This window comes from Myotis nattereri, assembly GCF_964212035.1.
Source record: "Myotis nattereri genome assembly, chromosome: 10".
Classification (NCBI taxonomy): Eukaryota; Metazoa; Chordata; class Mammalia; order Chiroptera; family Vespertilionidae; genus Myotis; species Myotis nattereri.
The window spans coordinates 47615047-47638638 of NC_138085.1; the positions used below are offsets into that span (position 1 = coordinate 47615047).

At 38.0% G+C, this 23592-nt stretch overlaps 1 protein-coding gene across 3 annotated transcripts in view; it reads left to right on the forward strand.

Annotated features, from left to right (window-relative positions):
• The window catches only part of WDPCP (WD repeat containing planar cell polarity effector), a gene marked incomplete at its 5' end in the record, with an annotated part of 194364 nt that overhangs the window by 24645 nt on the left and 146127 nt on the right, over positions 1-23592 (forward strand). For all 3 annotated transcript variants that reach the window (XM_081100593.1, XM_081100592.1, XM_081100591.1), the window contains 4 exons: positions 3431-3545; positions 5825-5958; positions 9377-9568; positions 22744-23353. In XM_081100593.1, coding sequence (XP_080956719.1) covers positions 3431-3545; positions 5825-5958; positions 9377-9568; positions 22744-23353 — 1051 coding nt within the window. The remainder of the gene's footprint in view (positions 1-3430; positions 3546-5824; positions 5959-9376; positions 9569-22743; positions 23354-23592) is intronic.

Sequence of the window (23592 nt, forward strand, 5' to 3'; positions counted from 1 at the left end):
TGCCTGCAACCAAGGTACATGACCTTGACCTGAATCGAACCTGGGACCTTTCAGTCCGCAGACCGACGGACGCTCTATCCACTGAGCCAAACCGGTTTTGGCTACCCTGACTTTTTAACACCTCTAAAGATTCCAGAGTGGAACCTCTTGTTTGCCACTCTTTTGTTCTTTTTCCTTAAACAACAGAAATTTATTTTCTCACAGTTCCAAGATCAAGGAGCCCTCTGGTGTGGTTTCTGGTGAAGCCTCTCTTCCTGGCTTGTAAGCAGCTGTCTTCTTGCTGTGTCAAAGGTCCTCTTCTCTGTGTGGCGCATGGAGAGAGAGGGCCCTCTGGTGTCTCTTTTTACTTTTTATTTTTATAAGAATAGCAGTCAGATTGGATTAGGGCCCCACACTTATGACCTCTACACTCATTTTTTAAGGAGAGCTTATCCAGTTTTACAACTTTACTACCTATATATTGTTGATGACTCCTGAGTATATATTTCCAGTCCTCACTTTACCTGAACTGCAGACTCATTTTTAATTGTCTACTTGATATATTTACTTGTATGTCCATAGACCTCAAACTTAACATGCGCAAAAACAAACTCTTGATTCCCTCTAATATAAATTTGCTTCCCCTCAGTTCTTGGTCTCAGTAAACCCAGTTGCTTAGTGTAAACACCTTTGAGTTCTTCTCATGTATGCACATCCAGTCCTTCAGCAAGTCCTGGTTAATACCCTTTAAAATATATCTCAGATCTTCCAACATATCATTTCTTTACCATTGCTGCTCAAGGTCAGACCATCATCTTCTCTCACCTAGACCAGCCTCCTCATTGTCTCCTTGCTTCTATTCTTGCCTGATTTCTGCTTTAAAGCATAATTGGGTTATAATTCTCTGCTGCTTCTCATCAAAAAGGTTCAACCCAAACTGGCCCCTGAATATCTCTCTCCTTTCCTCCTCTGAATATCCATCTCCCTCCTTCCCTTCCCTTCCCTTCTCTTCCCCTTCCCCTCCCCTTCCACCTCTCCCTCCCCTCCCTTCCTCTCCATGGGCCTAGCTTTCTACAGCACATTCTGACCTCAGGGTTTTTGTATTTGCTGTTCTCTGCTTCAAACTCCCTTTCTCAAAATAGCCATATGGCTAGTTACTTCACTTCATTTGAGTGTGTACTCAAATGTCATCTCTTCAGAAAGGCCTTTTTATTTATTAGTCATCCTTCTTAAAACAGCTTCTTCCTAAAATCCCCATCCTCACTGTGCTTTATTTTTCTCTGTAGTTCTTATTGCTATCTGACATTATATTAAGACTATGTATTGCCTGTCTCCACATTCGAAGGCAAGCTCCCTGAGGGGAGTAAGGGCAGGGGTATTGTCTGATTGTTCACTGCTGTATCTTCAACAGCTAGAATAGGGTCTGGCTCATGAAAAATATATATGCTACATATATATTTGTGGACTGAATCAGTTGAATGTGTAAATAAGTGGCTGAACCTCCTTTGAGGAAGATTATGAAGTAATGCCCAATGGTGGAATAGCTTTTCAGTAAAGTAGTGAGCTCCTGGTCTGGCAATATTCAAGCATGAGCTGGATGCTGGAAGGATACTTGAAAGGGATGCTGCAGAAGGAACTTCCAGGTCACGTGGAAGTGGAAGATTAAACCAGGTTTCCTTCCACCTATGAATCATCTGACCCTATGATAAGCTAATTATGATTATTACTCTAAACATTAAGTTAGCACCTACTTTGTGCCTAGCATTGTTCTAGACACTGAAGATAAAAACATAAAAGAGGCCTAGCCAGTATCCATAAGGAGCTAGTAGTCTCTGGATAATTAAGTGGTGCTTGAGAGTATAGGTATAAAGTTTTAGTAGATTAAAATTTACCTTTTTCTATTTATTTTTGAGATGTTTTGAATAAATGGGGAAGGTAGGAAAAAGCTGTTTCCAGGAGAAGAACTAGATAAGAAAGATGACCCTAACATTGCCTTCCTGAGAAGGGAGAATTTAAGGGGTGAAGACCACATGCTATGTTCTTATGGGGGAATTCCCCAAAATGGAAATACCAGTGTTTCCCATTGAGGCATAAAACAGGGCTGGTTGTAATTCAGTAGCAAAAGTAATTTGAAATTCTTGGAACAAATGTGCTTTCTCCAAAACCAATAAAGATGATTAAGTCCTGCCCCATTCCACCCCCATTTGGGATGTTAATATGAAATGGACAGTCCATTAAATCATGTTGTTAGCACAAGACTGAAAAGAAAGCTTTCTGGTGAGTAGGACAAGGATTCTAACAGTTAAATACAAAGGGACCCTTCAGTTCCTTTTCTGATTCATGTGCCTGAAATCTTTCAGGCAGTGGGGGAATAGTGGTCTTTTTTTATATGACCCTAGTCCCTCATGCTACTCATCTTAAACACATGCCCCAATATGTCTTGATACAGAATCATCCTCTCTAGCTAGGACATGATGTCTAGGTAGGTGGGGAAATTCCCGTTTTGTTTAAAAACCATAGTAGTCTTTGAGTTTGGCTGGCATGTTCATGATAAGTTTACTGACAATTGGTTTTTTTTCCTCTTATGCCATATGCTATTCCATGATTCATCTGCTTTGAGTCTGTTGCCTTGAAGGTGAAACAATTTCTTCCAATGTTGATATTTCATAATCTCATAGATAACAAGCATACCCATATGCATAGTCCTTCAGAAGTTTTAAACATTTGGAGATGAATGAATAATGCTGCCACAAATGGAAACGAGCAGCATAAAATCATAATGGTGATATTAAATCATCTTTTGTTGGGTGTTGGGTGAGCACTGACATCGATAAAGCCTGGTACTTTACTACATTTCTCTATCTTTTCTTGAGCAATTGTTTCTGGGATGTGTTATTTATTTATGAATTTTAAAAGTTAACATTTTACTTTAATTGCCTTGACTTAATGTATTTTAATATTTTAGATAGACAAGATCTTTATTTGTAAAATTGGGGTTTAAATTGCAAATAAATCATTAACATTTGCTGTTTATGTTGTCATGGTGGCATACTTTCTATTTTGCATAGCAATGACTATTCAAACCTCAAGAAATCTTTTAATTTTTGATATAAATAGTAATCTTTCAAAATATTTTAATAGAACATGTTACATTTCTGTATGCAATGCAAAGCAGTTATTTCTGCATGGGTACCTTCTAAGTATTTAGAAGATTAGACTTCTAATAAACATGGACTACACTCGTTTTTGCATATAGCTTTAATCAACACACCAGTTGTGTTTCAACATTTAACCACCTGTAAATTGTCAGTGATTGTTTTTGAAAATTTCATGGTGTACTAGTAGATGCATGTGTAAATATCTGTATAAGTTATACATTTGGAGAGAGAATTTTAAAAGATTCTAATCCTCAGTATATCTTTCTCCCCTCCCTCCTCTTACCTGGTTTTAGCTCCTTTTTGGTTCAGGTGTGCTGGTGTCCCTAAGCCTTTCTGGGTCGCAGCTGGAGAAAGTGGTGATTGACAGAAGCCTGGTGGGGAAACTCATCTCAGACACCATCAGTGATGGTAATTACCCCCATGTGCAAATCAATTGCTTACATTAACAGTGGGGAGGAGAAATAGTGTGTCAACAGGTAGACTAATTATTACCACTGGGGACCTGCAAACACAAGTAATTGCATGTAATAGCATAGTTACAACCTGTGGGACCAATACAAGTTTTGACTAATATTTAATATCAAAGTTTTTGTCAAGTGTTAAGCTCATATTCTGAATATTTTTCACTCTTAACTTAAAAAATGTGAATGTATTTTCAAAATTGTTTTTTTTTTCTGGTGTGTACTTTAAAAATTAGTTCCCTATTGTTGACATTTCAAATATTTTTCATTTTCAAAAATGAATTTTGAGTAAATAACCCAAATGTGTCAACACAGCCCCCAGTTAAAAAATATAATAATGTTTGCTTTGCCTCTTTAGGAAGATTCTTTGTTACCAAACTCTATGAATATTAACTTTTGAGAGTGTCTGGGCAATATTTCTTTCTTTTTAAAATTAGAATTGACATATAATATTGGATTACTTTCAGGTGTACAACATAGTGATTAGGCACTATTTCTAAATATCAAACATCAATGCCAAATATACTAAGATAAATCTGGATTCTATTTAGTGATACTACAATAGTATGTAGAAGCACACAAGAAAAAGATTTTAAGCCAGATATTTAAAAGGTAGGATACTAACATTTACTGAACCTGAAGAGGCTTTAAGCTTTTCCAACCTACCCATTTTATTTAATTCAAAAAGCAACCTTTTATAAGGAATAGCTATTTTCAGTTTATCGATAAGGAAATTGAAGCTGCGATACTAAGGAACATGCTCACAAACGTGATACTAAGGAACAGCTCAGAGTGACTGAGCTGAAAGCTGAACCCGGGTTCTGGCTGCAGAACCCATTTTCTTTGCACTACACTATGCTGACTCCTGAAGTTTTAAGATTATGTTCTTTTATTCACAGTAAAAGGTCTAAGAAACAGATTTCATTTTCATTAGAGTCTGAAAATTGTCGGTGTCTTAAATTGAATAATCAAAGGGAAGTGTTGTCTAATGGGCAAGACAGAGGTGAGAATACAGACCGCCCTTCTGCTGTGTGCTCTCACTACCTACCTCTGAACAAGTCAGACCCAATTTCATCCTCCTAAAGCAAAGCAGCCTGCAGGATGCCTGTGATCAGCAACATTGCTGACGATAATACGTTGAGGGTAGGCTTGTAAGTGTGCCATGCTCTCTTCCTTTTAGGACAGTGGTGCTAAGGAAGCTTCCCTATGGAAGAGGTTTCATTTTGACCCCTTTGTTGACACTGCAAATAAAATAGTGACTGTGATGATTTTATCATCCTGCTGCAACTCTATAAGAATTAAAAGGAGACTTTCAACATTATTCGTGTCTCTGAGATATATTCTTTCACTTGTTTCTTTTATTTATACACTCTCAAGAGACAATGATAACAATGTGATTTCTTGGCAGTTCTCCAGATTCTCCTGTAATTGTGTAGATCTGCTGTTGCTAACTGTTTGCACAATGAGGGGTGTAGAAGTAAAGAAAAATATATAAAACATTCAATAATTTCTTTATGCTAGGAACAACATAAAACATTTCTCAGTTACTGTTATCAATTTTATGTAACATTAATGGCCCTTTCTGTAACCCATAAAAATTATCTACCTACTTGTATGCTTTAGAAATAAAGCTGTAGAAGTATTTTTGCTAATATTCCTTTTTAAATATTTAATGCACATATTGGAAATAATATGCCTTTTTTCATTCAGCTTATATACTCTCAAAAAGAAGGTTCATTGATGAAACATTTAAAAATAAAAAAGTAAGATTGGTGGGGAGTACTGATCTATATTTGTTAATCCAATTTATTCTCAGGTGGTTTATATTGTATGAACACAGGATTAAAGGCTAAGGATAAATAAAAGTACATGTTTTAATCTTTACATTCAGGTGTGAAACGGTCTTTATGCTTTTCTAGCCCTATTTCCAACTACATCTTATTTGGTGGTTGTTCCCAAACATCAGAGTATATTGACATGGTCTCAGAAAAGAAGGAAAAGTATCAAATCCATGCATGATTAAACTGATGATTGTCATTTATTTCCAGTATCTTTAATGTCCTTATAAATTGTCATAATGATATTTAGGAGACTAGTTATTTCAGTTAACATTTATTTTCTAAAAATAGCCTCTTATAATATTTCATTGGAAAAAAATCAATTCATTGTTATTTTATTCTAGCTTATTATTTGATGGTATTAATAAATCTTTTTTTTTTTTTAAAGCTCTTCTCACAGACAGCTTTATCATCTTATCATTTTTGGCACAAAACAAACTATGTTTTATTCAGTTTACCAAGAAGATGGGTTCTCCTGATGTAAACAAAAGATTGGAAAAACTCTCAGCTTTGGATTATAAGGTAGAGATTTCAATTTAAGTAGTCATATTGTTAATTATTAAGGTATGAGTTTCACATGAGGCGATACTATGCTCATTATTCCTGCACATTTCTAGATTTCAGAGTTATTATAGGATTAAGCTTGATTCATTAGAAACAGTGGCCACACCTAAGTTTTCTCTTTCCCTCTTATTATGGGAGGTCTAACAATGGAATGTTTACAGCAATGTATATATATAGTACTTACGGAAGTCAGTGGCAGATGACAGGCAAGTTACATATTTGAAAATGGTTTTGTCGTTAGCGGTAGTATATACCATTCTTATTTTCCCCTAATACCCCATGTTATTTTTCTAAGCAAGGATAACTGGTCTGGCTTCTATTTCACAAAAGAAAGAAGGTACTTCCAAAGCTTAATAGAAAAGTGTAATAAACAAGGAATGGGAGATTCCCCCCTCCAACTATAATTGGAAAAAATGCAAAAAGAAATCTTCATGTGTTAGTCTCTCCCTTCACTAACTCCAGGTAATTTGTTTCTTTGAATCAGGGACTTTACATCTGTTAAGGCAGGATTTTTATTTTAAATGGTGTGTTTTAATTTAAGTTTTTCCATATTACATTTTAAACTGTTTTGAAGGCATACACTCTGCTAGGATGAGTATCTAATACATTTTCCAGGCTGTTTCAGTTCAAGGCCTCTTTTTAGCAATGACTTGTGTTTGCAAGATTGATCCAGCCTCTGTGACGTGGATTTGAGACAGTTCACTGTTCACTGGGAACAGAGCTGATATACAGCTTTCTTAAAGAACATGCACACTTATGCCATAGAGTATAGAGCAAAGGCAAAGATTTTTAGAAGTCAGCTTTGTGGCTTGAAACTGTGTCTTTTTAAAAAAGTGGTATTTAAGCTAACCTTTTGCCCATTTGGGATTATTTCTTACTGTGATTGAGGTGGTAGTGGTGTGAGGGAGGATCTAATTTTATTTAGTAGAAATGTATTTTTATAAAAAATATTTTTAATTCAGGATAAAATATAAATAAGTTTTCTTTGTGGTACCTAACTACAATTTGGTTTTGTTTAACAGTTTTGTGGAGCTTCTATAACACTTGGTGTAATATTGCAATTTCCTTAGCTGGAAATCAGTGGTACTCATATTTGGGTTAGTCAAAAAATTGCTATTAACACTTTCAATGGGATGTTATTTTCCAGAATGGCTAACTATAGATTTAGTTGAAATGGTATTTATTTATCAGTATTGTTCTTCAATAGGCACCAATGTGCATTAATTTAAACTATTTTAAGTGTTTCTAATGCTTCCATATAAACTTTTACATGACTAGTTTCTCCATCTTAGGTTTGATGGATAGCTTAATAAAGTCTTCTCTGCCAAAGAACAGTGGCTGTCCATTAGTGAGAGCAGAGAGAAACTGTCATGACATAATCTTTTCCTTATAAACAGATGTAGAAAATGGACCTGGTATGTGGGCCCTTATCCCTTAAGTAAAGGAATTATTTGTTTATTCTTCCTGCCTTGGATTTGGGAAATTAGGATATGAGTACTCCTTGTCATTTCTATAATTAGAGAAGTAATCCCTTGGGAAAACCCATGGATTTCATATTCTGGTTCAATATTTCAATTTGGGTATTTACTACTTAGTAAAAGCTGCCATTTGTCATTTGGAAGACTATTCTAAGAAACTTTTTTATTTCACTTGCCCTGTATACCATCGTGATAGAATATGACGCCATTCAAACTTATAGAAAACATGAAATTTCAGATAACATACATGATTTGCGTTACATGAGGACTGAAAGTATCAGTCTCTTGTTTTAACTCTATTTCCCCATGTAGACATTTTTAAGTAATACATTTACATGGCAAGTAGTACATAAAAATTATATGTAATTCCATTGTGGTATTTCTCTAAAACAAGAAGGTAACTAATGATATTGAGAGCTTAGACATAAGAATTTGCACTTCAAAGCATAAAGTACATCCCTGTGGTCTGTCACTGCCCATTTGGATTTGAAAACAAGGAAATATAGTGGAGAGTATTATAATTCTGCTTTTCTTTACAGCTCTACCATAATTTAATTCTTTCAGAATGGAATAATTTTGGCAGGGAAAATTGCAGGGTAAATATCTTGAAACTATTGGCCTTTAACAAGTTTTCCTGTCTGCATTTTAAAAATCCAATTCAATTTATTTAACAGTGAAGGGACAGTGCAAGGAGTTAAATGTTTACCATGAGAGAACAACACTGGTAATTACTTTGATTTCAGTTCCTTTTGATGTGCATTCAGAGGATGAAGAGGTCAATAATATTATGGCCATGCAAATAGAAAAGGGTTCCTTTTGACCATATTAAAAAAAAATAGCAGAGGATTATTAAAGCATTAACCTTGATTTTAATGGCCTTGGTTGAGTGGTGAGATCACAATTTGGATGAGCCTGATTATTTACTAAATACAATACATAAATGCAACGGGTTCTTAACACCCATTGCACTCTGGCATTATCGCATTACTGCCATCCTTTGTTGCCTTGCAGACAGGAATATGAAAGCAATCTGTCATGTAGTGAGACTGGCTCCAGAAGCATTTCTCTGATAAGAAGACCCCCTGCCCTTTGCTAGTGTCTGGTCCAGTAGGCTTAGCCATGCGCTTAATCCCCAGAAAGTGGTTCGATTATTGCTGACCAGCAATGGCAAGATAGTTTTTTTTTTTTCTTCCAAGCTATCAACCTTCCATTAATTCCTTAAGCAGAAATACAGTGCAATCTATATTTCCTTGGCATGTGTCACCCAGATGGTGCTGTGCTTATGTTTTCAAATAACCATGTTCCAAAATAACATAGTTTGAATAATAAATTCTACAATTTTTTCCTAAGAAAGAGAAGCATAATTCTCAGAAGCTGTATAAACTTTTACACACGGTGCTGTGGCTTATCCTTTTGTGCAGAATGTATGTGTATATGTCTCATATATTCCTTAAAATGATATTTGCCTCAAGTTGTTTTTCCTTTTATTGTTGTCAGTCATTGTTAACATGTTATGTCTCAAACAGTATTTGGATGCTCTTGGTCAGCAGTACTGAACTTGTCATTTAATATAGCCGGTCTCAAATCCTCTGTGTAGGTCGATGCTGTCAAGCAACCATGACTGTACATTTTGGTATTGATTGGGATTGCTACAGCCAATTCTCCCTAACTCACATTTTTCCTTTCTCTTTCCTCTGCTAAAAATGGAAAGAATTTTGAACATATGTCTTTTTTAAATGTGTCAAAAGAATTTGGTAAATTCTGACACCTCCTGAAGCACATGTTTAACATGCATATTTACTTGCATTTATCTACATTTACAGATGCTTTAATTTTTATAATACTTTGGGGATTTTGCATTAAAAATGTTTCTTGTATGCTTTTTTTAAAACCGTTAGATTTCCTATTATGACATGCCCGGCCCAGTAAACAGGACAACAGAGCGTCGGCTAGCCACCAGTAGTGCCCAGGATACAGCTGTTTGCTGGTGGCCCCTGGTCAGTGATGATGCTTGGCCATGGGCCCCAATCTCTTCTGAGAAGGACAGGGCCAATTTGCTGCTCCTGGGTTATGCTCAAGGAAGACTGGAGGTAATATAAGTAAATATATACATTTTATTGAAGAGCAAATAAAATAAGGTTATTAATTTTTCCTGTGAAGTAAATACAAATGCTTTTTAAACCTATAATTTTTCCAAATAGTCAAAAGGAATATGAAATGGGATTCTTAAAAGTTTTCTATCTAAAAGTTACATAGACAATTTCAGGGCTGGCACAATGATTAGAATAGCACAATGATTAGAGCAAGGCTTCTGGGTTCAATTCCTAGCTCTGCCACTACCTAGTTCTCTGTCCTTGAGCACGTTACTGAGGTCTATATGCTGTGGTTTTGTTAATTTAAAAATAGAGTTAAGGAAGATAAAGGAGTTAATACATGCATTTAGAGCAATACCTACATATAAACTGTTTATCACTGATCACTATTATGGTTCTTGTTATCCTTATTAGTACTCTCATTCCTGTTTGCTCATGATTTTATGTCAGGCAAAGCTGTTACCAGTCACCTTCTTTGATCTTCAGTCAGTCAGTGAACAGTCAAATGCCTATTTCGTGCACAACCCTGTGGTGCCAAACCAAGGCTGGGGCAGAATTTATAAGGAGGGCTCTAGGCAGTGGCCTCAGTCTAGCATCTTGCCTCAGACGGGATCACCAAAGGTTAATCTAAGAGGCGAGGAGAGTGTCCTACCCTATTCTTGACATTGGTTCTATTGTCATTAATTATTGTGAACCTCTGGGTATTTCCAGCTTGTACCAGTACTTTGAGTATGAAATTCTGTTTTATTTTTTTTATAACTTAAAAAAAAAGCTTCACCCATTTATTAAAAAGTTTTTGCTTGGGTAAAATAGTATGTTTCTGTATTTTCTCTAAGTCTGTTACCTTCTAGGCTTTAAGAAGTATTTCTCAGAATTAGTATTCTGAGATGTAATGAACAAGTCCAAATTTTCTCTATCACTACCTACCTCTTCTGGTTTTATAAACTTTTAGTCTGTCTTTTAAGGCTGAAAAGCCCTTTTTGATTAATTAATTAATTAATTAATTAATAATTAACCTTTTTCTGGGAACTTTTTCAATTCTGTTGCAATAACCAACACCATTTGTAATGTTTTAGGTGTGGATTTTTTGAGGCTAAGGAAATGCTTTACTATTTACTTCTGTTCATGCCACCATTTTATTGATCTTGGGTTTTGATGCTAATCGAGTAAAATATTTCATTAAAATGACAATGTAATAAAGCTAGTTACAATTCTATTAACTGTTCTGTTTGATAATAAAGATAAAAATAATTAAATCAGCCTTTAGTTATACATTACACAAATTACCTTTATTTGAAACTAGATGCCCACTGCATGAATTCATGCACCAGTGGGGTCCCTCCTCCTGGCCTGTGGGATAGGGCCAAAACCGGTCTCCAACATCCCCCGAGGGGGCGCAGGCCAGGCTGAGGGACCCCACTGGTGCATGATTGGAGTCAGGGAGGGACACAGGAGGTTGGCCATCCAGGGAGGGATTGCAGGAGGGCTCCAGGGCGTGTCCGGCCTGTCTCGCTCAGTCCAGATTGGCCAGACCCCAGCAGCAAGTTTGCCTACCGGTCAGAGCATCTTCCCCCGGTGGTCAGTGCATGTCATAGCGAGCGGTTGAGTGGCCTTAGCATATCATTAATATATTGTGCTTTGATTGGTTGACCGGCCTACCGGACACTTGGCATATTAGGCTTTTATTATATAGGATGAGTGGATTATATGAAACTAGGATCATTCTAAAAGGGTGTACATATGGCTTAATAACTTCATCTGTTGATGTCATGTAGATCATGGACTTTGGAGTTGGACAGACTTGGATTTGTCTGTTGGTTGGACAGTATATTAATTGTGTGGCCTTTAACAAGTTTAGTCCCTCTGAGCTTCTGCTTGCTGTTAGCTAATTCAGTGTTCTTTGGCCTTAGGTAGATCACCTATTTTCTCTGACTTTTCATTTTCTAATTTTTAAAGCGATGGATTTAAACCAGATAGGTCACCTCCAGTTCCCTGGCAGCTCTAAAATGTACTCATCTGGATGCTGCAGCACTCATTGATTTAGCCACTGACTGCTGCGAGGCCTTCAGTAGATACTGAAACTAAACTTAGTCTTAGCACTGAAAAGCCCACCCTGACTGGTCCTGACTTGCCTTTTCAGTGTTATACCTTATACAAACCTGTGTTCTAGCCAAATGGTTTACTCACTGCCTCATTATCCCCCCTCCTGCCCATACACATTACTGCTGTTTCTACCTGAAAGGCCCTTCCCTTTCTCTTTCTACCTCATTCAGAAACTACTGAGCATGACTGTAGAGTAAGCACTATATTTCATGCCATGAGATATGAATGCAAAACGATCCCTACCTGCAAAGATCTTAGTGTCTACCATTGAGAAGCAAATATGAAAACATTTAAATGCACTAAAGTGTTATATGGTGCTATGGATAGAGTATGTGTAAGCTATAGTAGCAGCCAGCCAATGGGGCATGATTGATTCTATGGAGATAGTAAGGAGGGAATATTAAAGGGGCTTCACAATTTGCTCAAATATGAGATTGATACACAGTTTTACTTTCATTTACTATTTCTGAGTTTCATATCAAGGTTGTATTAGCCCTATGGAGTGATTTGGCTAGCTTTTTTATTATTATTTTTTTCCTTCTCTCTGAAACAGTCAGAGGCATTATCTCATACTTGAATGTTTGGTAAAACACACCCATGAAACTGCCTGGGTGTAGTGTCTTTCAAGGAAACTAGATTTTTCATACTGGTTCTACTTTTCAAGGGTTGTTGGTTTTTCAGGAATTCCATATTATCTTTGTGTTGTCTTCCATAATTTGTATTTCTGGAAACTTATTCATTTTCTGTAAGTATTTGAATAGATTTTAATAAAGTATTTCTGGAAACTCTATCCATTTTATGTAAGTATTTGAATAGATTTTACTAAATGTTATCTGATACTTGCACATGATTTTAAATTATTCACCACTGATTGCATAATGTCCCCTTTTTCAGTCCTAATATGTTCAGGTATGTAATTCATCTTTTTGGCAAGTTACTGTTGTGTTGGATTTGGCCCTTTCAGTCATTCTCTCAAAATAAAACTGGAAAAATTGGAAAAAATTTATTTTCCAGAACCTCCTGTGAATTTCTGTATGCAGAAGGTGAATGTCTTTTGGAAGAAATGTTTAGGGAAATAATTGTTTCTTTTTTTGATTGTAAAGACATAATCTATGATTTGTAACACTTTTTTTTTTTTTTTTTTTTAGCATATCATGAATTAAAACCACAACCATGTAAAAGTAATGTTCAGGTGTATGTCTTTAAATTTTTTTCACTAGTGACCAATAAATTTCTTGAACTAATATTGGAATAAAGTATAATATATTCTTAAGCCCTAAAATTCAAACAAAACAAGTAATAACCTCATAGAGAAGAAATTTAATCTTTGCATCTATTACACTACAGAATTTTTAAAAATGCATTTCCCACCTAGGTTCAATCAGAAAAGATAATTAGCTGCTTTTTTTAGTGTATGTGTGGAGGGGTGCACTGGCAGGATCCTGGAGTAGCTATTCCTTGCCTTGGCAACACATTACCGTCACCTGCAGAGCTTTTACAAAGGGGCCCACCCAGACCAGTGACATCAGAATCTCCAAAGGGGAGGAGGCGTCAGTATTCTTTTACAGGTTCCCTAGGTGACTCACATGTGCATCCAAATTGAGAACCGCTGCTTTGCAGCACAGTAAGAAAAAAAGTTAAAGCCATCTTTTTTGCATAACAGACCATGGAAAGGATAAAGCCCACATACTGAACCAAATGAGAGTTTTAGCAGTAGATTCTAAGTAGAAAATTGGCTTACCAAGCAGCTAAAAAAAAAAAAAAAGAAAAGAAAACAAAGAAAACAGAACTAAGCTCTCTGTGACTGAATTATCTGTTTGTCAGAGCAGGAATATTTTTTATTTATTTTATGGATGTTAGAAAACTGCTTGTCTAATTTCACACTACAGAGCTTGAAACAACAGTACATATCTTAATTAGAACTACAAAGCAGAGAGTTATGTATGTAGTCTAGGAAAACAACTTTCTTTTGAAAAATATACAATAAATAGTGTTCAGAAAAAGAAAAATGTTATCAGTAAATTAATTTTACAATAGTTTTTAATAGTGTATGTGTGGATTATCATGTGTAACATGGTAGTATTTTTATTTGAATTTCACAAATTCTTTATACTTCTCTTTGGAAAGTTTCTGCCATTACCTTAGAACCGTGGTCGGCAAACTGCAGCTCACGAGCCACATGTGGCTCTTTGGCCCCTTGAGTGTGGCTCTTCCTAAGCCTTAGGAGTACCCTAATTAAGTTAATAACAATGTACCTACCTGTATAGTTTAAGTTTAAAAAATTTGGCTCTCAAAAGAAATTTCAGTGGTTGTACTGTTGATATTTGACTCTGTTGACTAATGAGTTTGCCGACCACTGCCTTAGAACTACTTAACCTTTTATACTGTTAAAAATGAGATGACAGCATAATTTATTCTTCCCTTCCCTTTATATTTGAGCAAGCATTTTAACTTTTCAGCCATGTGGGTTTGGTAATGCTTTCTGAGTATAGTGTTAATTTCAAGATAACTCAAAACGGGTCACCTGAATTTGTTTATTAGAAAGTAATAAAAAACACATAAGCAGAGCTATTAAACCTAAAAACCTGTTTTAAGGACTAGGGAAATATAATCTTCCAAAGATAACTTTTCCTCCATAAAAGTTAAAAATTGTTTTTGCAGGGATTTAGAGGAACATCTGATGGGAAAGTAAAAATGTGACTTTTAATACAGTATGATTTGATAAAAGAAGCAATTAGAAAGCATTATAAATGCATCCAACTGAAAAGCCAAAGTACTTAAGCATCTTTTCCAAAGGAATGTATGTACTGCATTAGCTTTCAACCGAATAACAAAGATTTTTTTATTTTAGGGATGATTTTTTTTAAATTTCTTTATTATAAAACACATAAAGACAACCACACAAAATAAATGTATATTTTAATAAACTAATACAAAGGAAGCACTCCTGTATCCACACTTAGGTCAAGAAATAGAACTTCGTCAGGCACCCAGAAATCCCATGGCATACTCTGTTGTGATTTCAACTTATTCCCAGTTCCCAGAAGTAACTTCTATCATGATTTTTAATCACTTTCTGGTAAATCCTAATAGTTTTTATTACCTAAATATGCACCTCCCTCCAAAATGTAGTTTAATATTATCTACTTAAAACAAATGTGTAACTTTAATGTATCTCTTAAATCTCTTTTAATCTACAAATTCTCCCTCCAATCCTTTCTTTCCCTTAAAATTTACCTGTCAAAACTACAGTGTGCTGCCTGTGGATTTTATTACTTACATACTCATGGTGTGATTCAACATGTTTCTCTTAGTGTGTGTTTTAGTGATTGCTCTACTTTAAAAAAAATGTTTTTATTGATTTTGAGAGAGAGAGAGAGAGAGAGAGAGAGAGAGAGAGAGAGAGAGAGAGAGAAAAGAGGAATAGAGAAATAGAAACATTGATTCTAGAAAAACATCATTGATGGGCTGCCTCATGCACACCACCTACTAAGAATTGAGCCAGCAACCTTGGCATGTGCCCTGACTGAGAATCAAACTGGTGATCTCTTGGGTCCTGGGTTGACGTTAAACCACTGAGCCATACCGGCTGGGCTCTTTCTCTGTCTTAAAAATTCTGCAAGTTAATGGTTTGGGCAATGCTATGGGATGGTGTTTTCTTTTATCAGAAGGCACGTAATGGCAGGCTCTCTCTTTTTATGTGATGTTAGTATCGGTGGATGCTCAATGCCTAGATCCCTCAAGTCATTAGGGTTGCACAATGGTGATATCCTAATTTTATTATTTTTTTTCAGTTACTAATTGTGATACTTTTATGAAAAGACAGTTCCACTAATCTCCTATTTGTTTTCCCATTGTTTGAATTCCTATAATCAGGATAAGTGTCTACTTTCTTTACTAGTTTTCAAGATAATGAATTGGTTCCCTATCATTCCCTGAAGGGAACCAATTAGGTATCTTTTGAAATACCATTATGAATTCATGGATTTAAACATAGTTGACTTAATAGTTTTTCATAAATTGTAATTGCTATCTTTTTAGAAGCTCAGATTGTTTTATCTTTGGCCAGTGGAAGCCTCTTCAAAATAGCTCCTCTTTTTGTCATGACTTTAGTGGTCTTGGGTAGCTTCCCTGTTATCTGGTATGATAATGTTCCATGCTCATTTTGTACATTTCCTACCCCAGACATGAAAATAAACATTTCTTAAAAAAACTCTAGTTTCTTTTTTAAAATTTTCTTTTTCAATTACAGTTTATATTCACTATTATTTTGTGTTGGTTTCAGGTGTAGAGCATAGTGGTTAGACTTTATAAAGTGGCCCCTTCAATATTTTAAGTACCCACCTGGCACCATATACAATTATTATAATACTAGAGGCCCGGTGCACAAAAATTTGTGCACTCGGGGGGTCCCTCAGCCTGGCCTGTGCCCTCTCTCACAGTCTGGGACCCTTCGGGGGATGACCACCTGCTGGCTTAGGCCCGCTCCCCAGGGGATTGTGCCTAAGCTGGCAGTCAGACATCCCTCTGGCAGCCCGGGAGCCGTCGGGGGATGTCCACTTGCCAGCGGGGAGCAGGCTTAAGCTGCAGTCGGACATCCTTAGCGCTGCTTAGGAGACAGGAGAGGCTCCCACCACCACCGCTGTACTGGCAGCCGTCAGCCTGGCTTGTGGCTGAGCAGAGCTCCCCCTGTGGGAGCGCACTGACCACCAGGGGGCAGCTCCTGCATTGAGCATCTGCCGCCTGGTGGTCAGTGTGTGTCATAGTGACCAGTCATTCCCAGTCATTTTGCTGTTAGGGTCAATTTGCCTATTACCCTTTTATTATAGGATAGAGGCCTGGTGCGTGGGTGGGGGCCAGCTGGTTTGCCCTGAAGGGTGTCCTGGATCAGGGTGGGGGTCCCGCTGGGGTGCCTGGCCAGCCTGGGTAAGGGGCCGTTTTCAGACTGGCCATACCCCTTTCAGGGTCGGGGTCCCCGCTGGAGTGCCTGGCCAGCCTGGGTGAGGGGCTGATGGCTGTTTGCAGGCTGGCCAAGCCCCCAGGGGGGACCCTCACCCCATGAGAGTGTGGCCATCCTGGGTGAGGGGCTGATGGCTGTTTGCAGGCTGGCCACAGCCCCTTCAGGGTGGGGGTCCCCACTGGGGTGCATGGCCAGCCTGGGTGAGGGGCTGATGGCTGTTTGCAGGCTGGCCACAGCCTCCAGCCACCCAAGCTCCCAGTGGAGGCTGGCTGGAAGCAGGTATCTGGTATTTATTTATCTTCTATAATTGAAACTGGCCTTTAGTGGAGGCCACAGCTGGCCAGGGCAGGTGGGAAGCTTGGCTTCCTTCATCGCTGGGGCAGCCAAGCCTCCTGCTTGTTCTAGCTCCGTGGCTGCCAGCCGCCATCTTGGTTGGGTTATTTTGCATATAATCACTCTGATTGGCTGATGGGCGTGGCTTGGCATAGTGGAGGTGTGGTCAATTTGCATGTTTCTCTTTTATTAGATTAGATTATTGAATATATTCCCTATACTGTACTTTACACCCCCAAGACTATTTTGTGACTACCAATTTGTACTTCTTAATCCCTTCACCTTTTTTACCCAGCCCTCCCAAACCCTGTCCCCTTGACAGCCATCAGTCTGTTCTTTATATCTCTGAGTCTGTTGCTATTTTGTTTGTTCACTTATTTCACTCTTAGATTTCACATTTAAATGAAATCATAAGGTATTTGTCTTTCTATGACTGACTTATTTCACTTAGCATAATATCCTATAGGTCCATCCATGCTGTCACAGATGTTAAGATTTTTTCTTTTTTATGGCCGAGTAATACTCCATATATATAATATATCTCACAGCTTTTTTTATCCACTTGTCTATTAATGAGAATTTGATTGCTTCCATATCTGCGCTATTACAAATAATGCTGCAATGAACACAGGGGTGTATAAATTCTTTCTAATTAGTATTTGGGGTTTCTCTGGATATATATCACTGGGTCATGAGGCTATTTTCAATTTTTTTTAGCAACCTCCATGCTATTTTCCATAGTGGCTGAAACCAGTCTACATAAGTCCAGCTGTTATCTATACTAATGACCAACTGGTTATAAATCAGAGGTTTCCAAGACCCCCTCCTTGGATTCCATTATTTGCTAAAGCAGCTCACAGAACTCAGAGAAACATTTTACTTATGAGCATCACCAGTTTACTATAAAAAGATATAACTCAAGAACAGTGAGATGGAAGAGATGCATAGGGCAAGGAATAGGGAAAGGGCCTGGAGCTTTCATGTCCTCTACGGGTCCTTTGGATTTTTATGGAGGCTTCATTACATAGGCATGATTGATTGGTTGTTGATCCACTCTCCAGTTCCTCTCCCTCCCTGGATATCAGGGCATAGGACTTAAAGTTCCAACCCTCTAATCACAAGGTTGGCTCCATTGTATCCAGCCCCATCCTTAGATGCTTTCTAAAAGTTAACATAATAAAATACATCTTTATCACTCTCAGCACAGGAAAATCCCAGGGTTTTGAGAATTGTGAGTCAAGACTGTGGACAAAGATTGAAGCTATATGAGAAATATATTTTGGTCATCTGAATGACCAAATAAATACATATGTAGTTCTTATACATCACAATATTACATTCCCCCTTTAATGTATTTCTTTTGGTAACATTACAGAGCCTAGTGGAGAGAGTCTCACAAACATCTGGGATTGAGCAAACCTGGGTCCTTCTCCATGGACCTTGAGCCTAAATTGTTCTGTGCCAATGTTATCGGAGAAATCGGGGTGTCCTCTTCATCACTGGGTGCTGGAGATGGGGTCCTTATGCTATCTTGAGAAAAATAATGTTCTGAGACTCTCATGGGAGGATGAGTGACTTTTATTTGCATGGAATTACATCCCTGGGTTTCCCAAGTCCCATTCCAGTCATAGAACAAGTGTCGCTGGGGTTTCAGTAAAGCTAGAAGCAAAGTCAGAGTCCAGAGTTTCCGTTCCATGTTGCAGCCTGGTAGTTCAGCATCAGGCTAGTTGCAGTCCATTAGTCTATCGTATGTGGGGGTCCACTTGGCCTTGGGCACCCCGAGCAATAAGAGTCCTAAAAGCATAAGAGGAACCAAAAGAAACCAAGAGCACGAGAGCACGAGTTCCTTTGTTCAGGAGATTAAATCTCCCAAATTGCTCGCCCTTGCAGTGGCCATGCCCATTCGGGCCAATGATCTGTTCCCAGGTGTGACTGACAAGCAAGTACCTTCCCAACATCACCCCAACTTTACTGGGCATGTAACTATTCTCCAACCGGCCAGGCTCCCCACCCCCAAATTTTGGGGGAATAGACTGCTGGTTCCCTGGGGGATATAAAGCTTAGCTTCCGGGTAAAGCTGCCTAAATGACATGCCTATAATTTTTGGCCTTCCCTTTGTTCCTTTCTTGTTATTAATAACTAGGTTAATTATAATGGTATCTCCAAGACTGCCATCTAGCTGGGCTCCTCCTCTTTGTCTGTATACATACTGGCCATACTCAAAGTCATGTGGCTTCTCAGTTGTCTGCCCTGAGGCTTCCTTTACAAAACTTTAAGCCTCTGGAAGTATATTTTAACCAGCATTATAGTTTCCCTTTTTTCAAATTCATAGTTTTAAAACGTTTATTATACACCTACTACCAGCATAGCTTTGGGCTAGCTGCTACACGGACACACAAAAAAGTGTAAAATAGATTTAAGCTTACGGTGAAAATGAGGACATATGACCAAACATTAGAAGTAAATTAAAAGCCGAATGTCACCAGAGTCATTGGCCAAGCTGGAGTGGGGAAGGGAGTATGGAGGTGAGATCCAAGGAAGGAAGGAGGCCGCCTAGCTGGAAGGAATCCAGAAACTGGGATAGCCTCTGGTTTTGTTCTAAAAGGTTGAGTGTATTTGGAAGGAAAAACTGAGGCACTGGGTGAAGAGTGTGAATTTCAGGTAAAGGACACAAGTAAAGTTGTTAATAGATAGACCGAAGCATAGTAAAAATTTTAAGAGCTCTTTGAACAAAAATCTATTCTAATCAGACATCGCCTGACTCAAAATGGCTAGAAGCACTCCACAGACAGGAGCCAGGGGAAAGATTTATATAGAGAATAATGGAGAAGCAAAGAAAGGAAATTATTTGGCTATAGCCTAAAGCCTGACTGGTTGTCCTTCAAGGTTTGGTTTTTAACTTTGAGGCATTTACAAGCTTAGATTTTGGTTTGCTTATTATGTAGGCCAGCATGGCACTGGAGCCACATCAGTCTTAGGGCCTCCTTGTTTAATTAATTTCACAAGTTACAGAGCTGGGAAAATGCAGGGCATGTTTTAGTTTGAACTCAGAGTAGAGTAAGGAGGGGAAGCTGTGGGAGTTCACACTAGAATTTGCAAGTCAGATCCTGTCCCTCCTCTGCTTATGACTTCTCATCTCATTTAGAGAAAAAGCCACAGTCCCTACAAAGTAGCCTACAAGCTGCTACAGCATCTGCTTCCCTCCCCCAGTTTCACCACTTTCTTCCTTGCTCCTCCTCCTCTAGCAGGTCAGTCTTCTGCGGTTCCTTTCTCAGGCTGAGAGCCCCACCTCAAGGTGCTTGTTTCCTTTCTGCCCAGGGCTCTCTTCTCCCAAATGGCTGCATGGCTTCCCTTTCGCTTCTTTCAGGTCACCTTTATCAGAAAGGTCTGTCCTGACTTCTCTATGTAAACTCCCCTCCCCATTCCTGCTGCTCCTCATTCTGCTTACTTTGCTTTATTCTTCTTCTTAGTACTTAGGAAGTGGGTATATAGGTTTACTAACATCCTATGGATATTAGCTTGTGAATCGTTGCCTGTTTTCAGCCATTGGAGTGTATATTCTTTGAGGTGAGGACTTACTGCTGCATCCCCAGGACCAGTGCCTGACACATATGTCATACCCAAATATTTATTAGAAAAAAACACACAAAACAACACAAAAAACCAACAAGGACAGAGTGTGAGGAAGGGAAGGAGTTTAGATGTAGGTCCTATAGGCTTTTGCATTCTAGGAAGAGGAATAAAATTTTAATTCCTTAGTGGGTGGGTAGCCAAGGCAAAGTTTGAATGGGGGAGTAAGAGCAAAAAAAAAAAACACATTTCGTTTAGGAAGATTCATTTGGTAATGATGTTTAGGATGGATTTTTAAAGGAAAAATTCACATGATAGAAAGAAAGAAAAGGGAAGGGAGGGGAGGGGAGGGGAGAAGAAGGGGAAAGGGAAAAAAATAAAAAATAAATAAAAGAGAGGGAGTGAGGGAGGAAGGAAGGAAGGAAGGAAGGAAGGAAGGAAGGAAGGAAGGAAGGAAGGGTGGAAAAGAAAGCCCGGACAGTATGGGTCAGTGGTTGAGCATCGACTTATGAACCAGAAGGTAGCCTTTCATTCCTGGTCAGAGCACATTCCTGTGTTGCAGGCTCAACCCCCAGTAGGTGCTGTGCAGGAGGCAACCAACTGATGGTTTTCTCTCATCATTGGTTTTTCTATCTACCTCTCCCTCTCCCTTCCTCTCTGAAATCAATAACAAAAAATTTTTTTTAAAGAAAATTAACATCAACTTCCCCTCTCCCCGCTTTGCTTCCAAAAGCCAGCACTATGTATACACTTTAAAACAGACAAACCAGCCCTCACCGATTTTGCTCAGTGGATGAGCATGGGCATGCGGACTGATGGGTCCCAGGTTCGATTCCGGTCAAGGGCATTTCCTTGGTTGTGGGCACATCCCTAGTAGGGGGTGTGCAGGAGACAGCTGGTCGATGTTTCTAACTCTCTATCCCCTCTCTCTTCCTCTCTGTAAAAAAATCAATAAAATATATTAAAAAAACAACAGACAAACCAAGAAACCTTTTCATTTTGAAATCATTATTCTCGAGAAATGGCTAAAATAATTGCTTAAATTGCTAAAAGCAAATTCCCTTCTTATACTTTCCCCCCAATGATAGTATTGGGGTGTAAATACTATATACATTACCACAGTACACTGTCAAATCCAGGAAAATGACCTTGGTACAATACTATTAACTCAGATACAGGTCTTAGTTGGCTTTCACCAGATCTTACATGCACTTTTGTGTATGTGTGTGTGTGCATGGGTGTGTGTTTGTAGTTTTATGAAATGTTATTATGTGTACAGGTGTGCTTTGCTAATAATTCTGCACCCGATTTTGAAGATTTTGATAGTGTTAGTATATATTTAAACCCACTTTAATGCTACTCTTCAGGTTCTTGTTCTCCCACATTTCCATATGAATAAACTGAATGGCCTGTTGTTTTTTGCTTTTATTCCTCTGCCTAGGTATTTCTTGGAGCCTTTCTGTTCTATACCAAAGATGCTTTTAAAATTTTACTTAACAAGTATTGACAATTCATATTACTTACTAAGTCTTAATTTTTTTTTATTTTAAAACTAATACATTACACTATTATTTTTCCTGTTGGTCATTTGTCTACGTAACCATTCATATCTTTTCTGATAGTACACTATTTCTACAAGACTCTTAATAGGGTTCTAAAGTTTTTTTCCCTTTGCCTACTCTGTACTACTAGTTAGAAATATATTTCTAGTAAATAATTTACCAGTAATTTCAGAATTGGGAAGGATAGAGGGTGGGAAAGAGATGCACTTAATTCTTTCAAGTTGTAGTGTCAACAATAAAAATAGAAGATTAAAGAAAAGGAGAAAAAATGAAACTAAAAACAAAACACCCCAAAATCAAACTTTTAGCGGTTTTAGATATTCTGCTAACCGTATTATTTTACTAAAAGCCCGCCTTACTTGGTTTTATATACTGTGGGACATATTTGTCTTTTAGTTAATTAGATTTCCTAAAACAACATGGTCAAGTTAAATCTTACATTTTAATTTCTGCAGCTGTGCTCTGTATGTGCCATATATATGTTTACATATGTGTTCTATGTGATTACACATACTTATATATTTCTAATGTTTAAGGTGATAATGGATGATCTTCAGTAGGGTGCTTGATTAATATAAGGCCTATGTGTGGTAGCTGGAGAAAACCCAAGTTCTGTGTGAACATAGTTGATACATCTCTTACAGATTCTGAGTTCTGTCCGCACGGAATGGGATCCACTGGATGTTCGTTTTAGCACCAAACAGACTTACCAGGTGTTGACAGTGGAGCGCTCCATCAGTGCAGACAAAGAGCCCATGGCTGACAGCTGCATCTATGAATGTGTTCGGAACAAAATCCAGTGTGTCTCGGTCACCAGAATACCACTAAGATCGAAGGCCATTAGCTGCTGCAGGAATGTTACTGAGGACAAACTGATTCTGGGCTGTGAAGATTCCTCCGTAATTCTTTATGAAACTCACCGTAGAGTGACTCTCTTAGCCCAGGCTGAACTCTTGCCTTCATTAATAAGCTGCCACCCAAGTGGCACCATTCTGCTAGTTGGCAGCATCCAAGGAGAGCTGCAAATTTTTGATATGGCTCTCTCCCCTATTAACATCCAGCTCTTGGCTGAAGACCGCTCACCCAGGGAGACTCTGCAGTTCAATACATTTTTCAATGTTCCCAGCAGTCTTGTTGAAATGCAGTGGGTAGCTCCACAGGCTGCTTTTCAGAAGCCCGAAAGTGGGGACATCTGTGATCTCCTCTTCCTCAGGTTCAACAGAGGTCCTTTGGGTGTTCTTTTGTTTAAACTTGGTAAGTAAAGGAAGTTGGTGAGTAAGTAAATTAAAGTGTTTATGATGGTGAGATTATAATTAAGACAACAAAACTATTCTTGGAATGTATTTTCTACTTGTCATCCCATAAATATGCTTGCCTTTCATACATTTCATAGAGCTTCCTTAACGCTTTGTGGATGAGTTTCTAAGTGTCAGGAAACATTCTTTAATATCATTAGATAATGATATTGAAGAATTTGGAAATTACACTAAGTA